Below are 9,794 nucleotides of genomic sequence, written 5' to 3' on the forward strand. Positions count from 1 at the left end.
GTATTTTACTGCAATGGGTGGGTGCATGTATTTCATCGCAAAAAACAAAAGGTCTTGTCTCTATATTCTTGTAAGATTTGTTAACGTTTTGTTTCCAATTCGGCGATTTCGCTCCGGCAAAGAAATATGATGTTGTGGGCAATAGGTGTGACGACTCTATATCTTGTCCTGAGTCCATTATATTGATTTCATCTAAAATGCTTTACGGAGGTCCCGTAATACCTAAGTGTTTGTTCTATGTTCTCGCGCGAGATGTTGTTTGACTTTATCGGGTAATTTGTTCATAATTACGGGAACAAGTAGAGTGCCGTATGTTTCCTGAGTCTGACCTAAAGCTTCTAATCCCCTGACGTAACTTTCCATTTTATCATAAAAACTTTGTAAGCTTGTAAGTTGATTTCTAGGCGAAAGGAATTCTAATAATGCCTGCATGTATGCATTTATGATTTTGTCTTGTTGACCGAACCTCTCTTTTAGCAAATTTACGGCTTCATCGTAGTTTACATTTGTAAGTGCGAAACCTGCAATTGATCCTAATGCTTCATGTTGTAGCTGTGCTTTCAAGTAATTGAATTTTTGTACATTTGTAAGTGATAAGTTAAGTTGTACGGCCGACTCATATGAGTCCCAGAAAGTTTGTCATTTTAATATGTTGCCTAAGAATATTGGAAGCGAAAGTTTGGGTAGGCAGTGACTACTTACTTCGAAAATGTACTTTGCTGCGTGTTGAACGTGTGACTGGCTTGTACAGACGGGTTCTCAAACGACTGTGCGTTGTGTGGGTTGGCTATGTTATGTGTTGGAATAAACGGCGTAGTTTCTGGATTTAATGTGTGGGTTGTTGTATGAGATTCAAGATGACGGGACTGCGGTGTTTGGACATTTTGAATGAACTTACGTATGTGGCGAATCTTCGTTTCCATATCGACTGAATATTCATCTGAATCTATTATCTCATTTTCCACATTTTCCGGATCTGTTAACTTAAGAATTTGTTCGTTTAAGTCCTCAAACAATGTTTATTTTTGCACTAGTTTTCCGAGTGTTGCAATGACTTCTTCTTCATCAAAATTCGTATTTTCCTTGGCTTCATCTAATCTTCGGAATAATCTGGTAAAAGCACTTCTGTTACCCGATAAACCTGTTTACAGCCGCACAGTGGAAATGACCATACAAGATCTAATAAGTCATTCATTAAAGAAGGAGAAGGTTGGTCGTGACGGTTCCCGTGTTGTTATTTCAAATTTGGTGAATGGTAAAGAAAGTCTACAATCAGAATATGCCATTGAACTAGATTCCTTTTCTACTAGTTTGACAATCAAATTGCGCTTTTTTCAAGGTTAATCGAGATGGTCTTCATTTTATTTATTTTATTCTGTTGTCGGAACAGATGGTGTCGTTCGACGGATTTTTTTAAGGACGGTGGTCCTATTTATTTGAACGGACATTTGTTGTCTTGTTATTTAGGATGTTGATCTTTTTTTATTTGAGAACAGACATTTGTTGTCTTTGGGTTATAGGATGCTGGTATGTACTAATTTTATGATGTTGGTCTCTTTACTAAGAAAGCGAACTGAGTTTGTCGTGTTTGATTTAAGGATTAGCATCCAATTTACATTGATTGTTTTTGGCGATGTCGTCATTTTCTTTGAAACACGGTGTAATTATGTGGTTATATTTAATCGGCTCGTTGCCTTTATTTTGTTGAAAACAGAAATATTTACTGAGATGAGATACGTGTTTCGCCGGTTTCCCGCCTTTTACTTCGTCCCTGCGTTTAAGGTTGGCTCTTTACTTATTCCCTATTTAGCAGTTTGGTCAGTTTGAATTTTGATTGTATTATGTGATTTGAAGATATAACATTTGATATGCTATTTTATATGATATGTACGATTTGAGAAGTTTTCCAATTTAACATATTTTAGTCGCAATGATGTTTTCGTCAGTTGATTGACCTATTTATAGGTCAGTATTGATTTTATTGCATTGATTGAACAGGTGAACTTTCTGTGAAACATTTAAAGCGTAAAAGGTAATTACGCAAGTTTGTTGTTAAATTTAAGGTGAGCTCGATAGCTAATGATGTTCATGACTGAGTTTTATTTTTAGTTTATTGGGTTTTAGATAGAAGAATAACTACCACTTAGTATAATTATTATAAAGCGAATTCAGCCCATCGTTTGTGGGCTCCATACAGAACATGATGTTATTTTTATTTTAGGTAATTTTTATCAATTTTGATAATAGGTGCTACCGGTATAATTTGACAGATCACAGTGTCACGTGACGGGTGGTATTGAAATGATTGAATGGGTGACGGCACATTCAATAGTGATATATAAGTATTATGTTTGCAATGTGGTTTTTTTTTTAATCTGAGTATTTAGCTGTTTCTTTTTTATATAAATGTATATATTCGTTTTTATGGAATATATTATATTTTGTAGATGGCCGAGCCACACTTGATATTAAAACCTAGACACACACTTGTTGGGAAAGGTCTATTGCCTATGATCTTGGTTTTCAAATCCGCTGATGATGACGTTCCGGTTGAAAACTTGGCACGTCTTAAAAAAGATCATCCGTTGAACAACTACTCCCTTGACGATCTGTCAATAGAGTTTAAGAGATTAACAGCTGAATCCTTCAAGGATGTTATTACGCTTGCTGGAAAAGGATTGAATTTAAAGAACGGTTTGCAACTCATGCACAAAGCCATTCTTTTTCCTAATTTGATTGGCGGACCTAAAGGTTCATCTATAACTACTTTTGATCAAGGTAAGGTATTTTTAAATATATCATTTGTAATAAAAGTCAGAGTGTGACATGAGTGCAATTTTCTCATTCTTTTTGGATAAGAGTATATATATAAATGTCAATATGTCAATAACTATAAAAATATAAAGGAATATAGGGTAGATCTGCATGTAACAAAACCTTCAATCGATTGGACGAAAAAACAGAAGTTTTCTGTCTAGTACGTTTTGTTTACTTCTTAATCTATCATATACAAATTGTGTGTTGTACTAGACGCTTACCGGGAAACTACATTGTAGTGCACTAGTAATTTTGAGTTGGTATATATATAAAAAAAAAAAAAAAAAAAAAAAAAAAAAAGATTCGGTGTAATTGCCAAAGAGACAACTCTTGCCAATATATTTTTAAAAGGTTGCCAGATAATATTTTGAATAGTAAATTCTCATCGGTGTTGCTTGAATTGAAAATTGGAAAATGTCATGCTCACAAAAATAATCTTTTTATGTCATGGATAAGGTACACTTAGCCGAAATGAATATTTTTAGGTAATACTTGTAAGATTATTAGTTTTTGGTGTTTAATATTGGTATATTAGTTATCTTAGTTAGTAGAATGTAAAATTTGATATGGATTTTTCAGGTGCATCGACGTCTAGACCTGTTACACCAATGGCTGGTGACCAGGGGCCACACGTTCCATATACCCGGTTAGTATTTTTACCTCCACAAAAACTAGTTCTGATCTTGAGGGAAGACTACGTAAAATGGAAAACAGTTTAGACAATTTAAAGTTATAGAAGCATTAAAAAGTGTTAGAGCTTTGGCCGGGAGGCCAAAGTTGACGCCACCAAGCGTTCTTATAGCTGCTTTAGAGGTTTTGGTTGAGTGTGCTAATAAAGCAAGTCACCCAGAGGCTGATTTCTATAGTAAGGCCTTGCAGGCTTGTAGACAATTTGAAAATCATGATGACATTTCTAATTTGTGTTTAAAATTGCTTGGGTCTTCAGAAGATAAAAACATTACAGCTAATATTGCTGAATGGCAAAAGAATGCTAGGAAAAATGAGAAAACTGATGAGAAGGTTGAAAGCAAGGGTTGTAACCAAATGCCTATTCAAAGTGTGTCAGGTCCGTCAGCTTTTCCATATCCTTGTCCAGCGTTCCCTTATAATCCGTTCCCTGTAGGTTATGGTAATCCTGTAGGTTGTGGTAATGGTTTCCCGGTAAATGGTCCTGATGTTCCACCTTTCAGTGATTCAAGTATGATGCGAAACCCAGGTTTTCGCCCTAGATTCCAAAGGAGAACTAGGGGTGCTTGTTTTTTTCTGTAAGGAGAATGGCCACCACGTGAACTCGTGTCCGAAGTTGAAGAAGGAGTAGTTATGTATGCATTAAAAAAAATCTGGATTACCTTAAAGTTTTTCCGTTAAAATTTCGTAAGTTTTCAAAGTTTTCTGACTTTCATTCCATGGGAATCTAATCCTTAGTGGCTTATTGTTAGTCACGCGGAATGGAGGTCGGGGAATTTTTTTTCTGTATTTTTTTCATTTTAGGGTTATAATCCAAAAAGAATGAATTTAATTTATCTGAATGGGAAGTGAAGTCATTATTTGACCCTAGCAGTATTGATTTTAAAGACAACGAAGTTTTGGTGAATTGCAGAGGAAGAGTTCTCCTACCTCCATATTCCGTTCCCCGCGCAAAAGAAGTAGCAGAAAATAGAAGGTAGTAATTAGTACCTTTTAGACAGCCAGAATCATTTATCGCAGGAAATCTGCACAAACATTTAGAAGCTTGGCGAGAACTTAATCCTTCTGCAGAAGTTTTAGAATGGTTAGAAAATGGGGTTAATATTGAAAATAATTTCAGACATTTCAAAGGCAATTTTAAAGGGAAAATGTATGACTCGGCTACGACACCTTGTATGTATTTTGACAATGCACTTAACTGTAAGAACCATGTTGAATTTATCAAGTCGACTCTTTTAGATCGTGTCAGAAATGGATCTATGTCTGTATGGAGTAGAGTTGGTTGTTGTGACCCCCCTGATTTGGTAATGCCCCTTACTGTAGAGGTAACAAAACCTAGGCTCTGACATGATGAGCGTTTTTTGAAACTGTGGGTTATAGATAATCCTTTTGTATTAGATTCTCTTAAAGAAGTTCCAAGGTTGGTTGAAAACAGTACATTTATGGCGTCTGTAGATGACAAATCGGGTTATGACCATATTCTAGTCCATAAAGATTCTAGAAAATATTTCGGTGTGCGTTTTGCAGATTGGTATTTGGTTTTCAATACCATATCTTTTGGTTTTAAAACCAGTGCCTACATTTACCATACTAAATGGATGATTGCAACAGGACATTGTAGAAAGTTAGATGTTCCATGCTTACAATATATTGATGACAGGCTGATTTCAGAATTTGTGGAAAAAAGTTGTTTATCTCATTTGTTTAGAACTTACAAATCACTTTACATTGTATGCCAAGTGTTGATAAGGTTGGGCTATTTTGTAGGTCTTAACAAGTCCGTCTTTTCACCTAGTCAAATGATCATGTTTTGGGAATGCTTATAGATTCTGTAAAACAGGCTTTTCTAATCCCAGACAAGAAAAAGAAATATTTCGCGGAGCTCAGAGATTTTATTCGTACTCAGAGACAGGTGCCTCTAAAAACGTTGCAGCGTTTTACAGGGAAGTGCATTTCTTTTATGCTTGCTGTTCCGGCAGCAAAGTTGTTCACACGTGAGTTGAATAAAGCCATTGGAAGAGCTATTAAAAAAAGTAAACCTGTTTTGATTGACAAAAAACTTAGGGAGGAAATTAATCATTGGCAATTTCTAGACACAGAGGTTGTTTATGTTCCGTGGCGGGCTGAACATCATTTACAGGTTTCTTTGGCCAGAGACGCTTCCTCCTATCGATGGGCAGCGTTTGCCAATGAAGAAGAGGTAATTGGAGATTTATTCAAAGAGGACGACTCACGCCCTATCCATCTCAAAGAAGGTGAAGCTTTATTGAAATCACTGATGTCTTTGGACAAACGTTTGGCAAATCATAGGGTCGATGCATTTGTTGATAATCAGGCAGTAGAAGCTTCATGGGAAGGAGAAGGGGGAGATGTACACAGTTGAATGATATAATGAAGTCTATTTTTTGCATTTCTCAAAAATTAAACATAGATTTACATTTAGAATATATCCCGTCAGCAAAAAATCCGGCAGACCCTGGGTCTAGAAAGTTGACTTTGCAAGATAGCAAGCTAACTGAGAGAGCTTGGAAATTGGTAGAGGATAGGTTTGGTCCACACACAGTGGATGTAATGGCTTTGGACTCCAACGCAATGATTGATGGTGAGGGAATACCATTAAAACATTTCACTCCTTACCCTTGTCCTTCTTTGTCAAAGGTGAACATTTTTGCTCAAGATTTGTCAGTTGAGAAAAACCCTTATGTATTCCCTCCTTTTTGCCTTATATCTGCTGTCTTGCATTTTTTAGAAGAGCAAAACCTAAAGCCTGTACATTTGTGTTTCCTTCGTTTTCACCGTTACCGTCTTGGTGGCCGAAGCTTTGGTCATATGTTGAAGACCATATTGTTCTTGGTGATATAGGTGAAAAATTGGCCATTTTAGCACCAACAAAAAATGGTTTTCAGCCAAAGAAACTTGTATTTAAGCTTTTTGCAGCTAGGCTTGTTCTCTAATTTAAGGTAACCCCTGGTATCCCAAGATTGTGGAAACCTGCAGTTCCTTGCCAGTCTTGCTGTTATCCCAATGACGAAGGCTTTAAATATTGTCAGTCGTGTGGTCACCAATTTATAACAAATAGTTCACAGTCTTTGAAAGATTTTGATCGTGTTTCAGAAAAAAGACTCCGATATTTAGATAATGTCGTTGAGGATACACCTTATGCTAATAAAAAGTCCGCTCTAGAGAAGGAATTTTCAAAATTTCTAGCAAACTATTCGAAAAGCATTTACTCTGCTAACCCTGATGATATCCGAAAATTTTCTTGTGTTCAAAGATAAATTAAGTAGGACACAAATTCATCGTATAAACTGTGCTTACTTTGGTAAAACCGGTATTCACGAGTGCGAATGTCCTTTGAGGTTGGCCTCGGGTACCGTCCAAACCACTTTAAGTCAATTAAAATCAATGTTCAAAAGCTATGGAAGGGGAGATAAATGGAATGACGATTTGATGTTTGGTAACCCAGCATCCAGTGCTAAAGTTATAGAATATTTAGGCGCTATTAAGCAAGAACAAGCAATTTCTCACAGAGTGGTTAAACAAGCAAAGCCATTATTTTTTGAGAAGTTAAGAAATATTGCTTGGTTTATTGACTCTCAGTTGGTAATGGGAAATGATTCTGCGAAGAAGTTTGTGTTACTCAGAGATCAAGCATTCTAGAAACTTCAATTTTTTGGGGGAGATAGAGCGTCCGATTTGAGTCATTGTTTCGCTCAAGAGGGTAAACGTCTAAAAGACAATTCAGGGTTTCTTATTATGCATACTATCGGAAAAAACTCTTGTGAACGGAAGAACAAACGAATTTAGAATTATGAGAATGGAGGATCATTCTGTTTGTCCAGTCTTTTCTCTTGAAAAGTATGTTTCTGGCGCTAAGGAAATGAATGTAGACTTATCTGTTGGATATTTATTCAGAGTATTGGATCATAGGAAAAAACAAGTACTTGCATCTCCAGTAACCCATTTGGTTATGTATAGTAGGTTAAAATATTATTTGAAAAAACTTGATATCGATGAAGGTGAAACTCCGCACTCATTGCGTGGTGGATGTGCCATCTCCTTAGCTGTGTCTGGTTCCGGGAACACTAAGGAGATTATGAATCATGTAGGCTGGTTCTCTCAAAAAAGTTATGATAGATACTCTAGGATAAATAATTTTGTAGACAACTCTGTAGGTTCCCTATTTAAGGAAATTGCTCGTTCACCTCAAACAGCTGAGAGAGTATTTGACGAAGTGGGTGACACAACCAAATTGCCTTCAGCATTTCTCTAACTTCTCATTTTTCAAGAGTGTGTTATTTGTATTTAAATAGTTTTCAGTGTATTGTATTTAACGTTTTCGTTGGGAAATTGCCCTCAGCATTTTTCTAACTTCTCATTTTTCAAGAGATTTGTATTAATATAGTTTTCAGTGTATTGTATTTAACGTTTGCTGAATATTTTTAATAGTTATCCCACTCGGACTTGGTGTGTCAGTGTAAGATCACCCCGATGGCCGGAGGCCAGAGGGTAATCTAACACTGACACACCAAGTCCGAGTGGGATAACTGTTTTACATCCCAGCTGTTTTAGATTGGACGAAAAAACATTTACAATTCATAGTTTAGTTTAGAACGCCAGTCAAATCGCCCCACTTGCCTATCGGCCCACACTATATCGCCACTTTAAAAAAAATCGCCACACTCTTGTTCACTGACTCGCCCAACTTTTGAAAAAGTGTAAAATCAAATTTAACAATCAGTCTGACAATTCATTTATTAACGAAAAAGGTTTAAACCCCACTGAATAAAGGTCTGCCAATTCGCTCCACTTCTTAAAAGATCTTGCTTCCTTTAAGTAAGTTAAATTATTGTGATTTTGTATCATGTCCTCCTGATTTAGTGGTATGTGTCGTGGCTTGATATGCTAAAGGTCTTGAGTTCGAATCCCAGCATATACACTGGATTTTTTCTACGTGAATATTGATAGATAGTCTTTTCCGTATAATTAATTATAAGTTTTATAGTGGATTTGAAATTCCCGCCCAAATGTAACAGAACAAATGAAAGCATGCGTAACAAAGAAACTCAAACTGGGGTGATCTGGTAGGGACGATCCGTCTCAGATCATCCCTGTTAGAACAAAGGAGCTGGGGTGTAAGTATATATATGAATAAATTTGAATTTGTTAATTTTAAATTTGAGAATGGTAATGGGGAATGTGTCAAAGAGACAACAACCCGACCAAATAAAAAACAACAACAGCAGAGGGTCACCAACAGGTCTTCAATGTAGCGAGAAATTCCCGCACCCGGAGGCGTCCTTCAGCTGGCCCCTAAACAAATATATACTAGTCCAGTGGTAATGAACGCCATACTAATTTCCAAATTGTACACAAGAAACTAAAATTAAAATAATACAAAACTAACAAAGGCCAGAGGCTCCTGACTTGGGACAGGCGCAAAAATGCGGCGGGGTTAAACATGTTTATTAGATCTCAACCCTCCCCCTATACCTCTAACCAATGTAGTAAAGTAAACGCATAACAATACGCACATTAAAATTCAGTTCAAGAGAAATCCGAGTCTGATGTCAGAAGATGTAACCAAAGAAAATAAACAAAATGACAATAATACATAAATAACAACAGACTACTAGCAGTTAACTGACATGCCAGCTCCAGACTTTAATTAAACTGACTGAAAGATTATGATTTCATCATATGAACATCAGGCACAATCCTTCCCGTTAGGGGTTTAGTATCATACCATCATAACATATATGAGAAGAACATAACCCGTGTCATGCCAACAACTGTATTTTAGAATAAATGTGTTTAGTTCCGATGCAAAGACCTTATCAGTGACTCAATATTAACGCCAAAATATGCAATCTTTAATGACTTGACAACAGTATCGTAATTATATCCCTTCTTAATAAGTCTATTCAAAGGTTTTGTAAGTTTCTGAGGTGAATACTGGCACCTTTGTGCCTTATAAAGAATATTACCATAAAAAATTGGATGTGAAATACCTGAACGTATTAGAAGTCTGCATGTTGAGCTATATTTACGAATGATGTCTTTATACCGATGATAAAATTTAGTAAATGTTTTGACTAGTTTGTGATATCGAAAACCCTGGTGTAATAATTTTTCAGTAATACATAAATTTCTCTCGTTAAAATCGAAAACATTGTTACATACACGAGCGAATCGTACAAGTTGAGATATATAAACACCGTATTTATTTACTTACTGATAATAATAAATGTGGATTAATCGGCAATGAGACAATTATCAGACAATACGGC

The 9,794-nt window shown here is 36.1% G+C and overlaps 1 protein-coding gene across 1 annotated transcript; it reads left to right on the forward strand.

Moving 5' to 3' along the window:
- Nucleotides 1–2,212: 2,212 nt before the first annotated feature.
- On the forward strand, nt 2,213–4,138 carry LOC139504033 (uncharacterized). Its single transcript, XM_071294088.1, has 2 exons — nt 2,213–2,778; nt 3,548–4,138. The coding sequence occupies exons 1-2, from the start codon at nt 2,448–2,450 to the stop codon at nt 4,084–4,086; spliced, it is 870 nt and encodes a 289-aa protein (XP_071150189.1). The 5' UTR covers nt 2,213–2,447; the 3' UTR covers nt 4,087–4,138.
- The last annotated feature ends 5,656 nt before the right edge of the window (nt 4,139–9,794 follow it).

This window comes from Mytilus edulis, chromosome 14, assembly GCF_963676685.1.
Source record: "Mytilus edulis chromosome 14, xbMytEdul2.2, whole genome shotgun sequence".
Classification (NCBI taxonomy): domain Eukaryota; kingdom Metazoa; phylum Mollusca; class Bivalvia; order Mytilida; family Mytilidae; genus Mytilus; species Mytilus edulis.

Excerpts from the sequence above, each read along its gene's own strand:
- LOC139504033 (XM_071294088.1), top strand. The coding sequence starts at position 2,448 with ATGGCCGAGCCACACTTGATATTAAAACCTAGACACACACTTGTTGGG. Across the intron at positions 2,779-3,547 it reads TATAACTACTTTTGATCAAG|TTATAGAAGCATTAAAAAGT; the intron begins GTAAGGTATTTT and ends GACAATTTAAAG.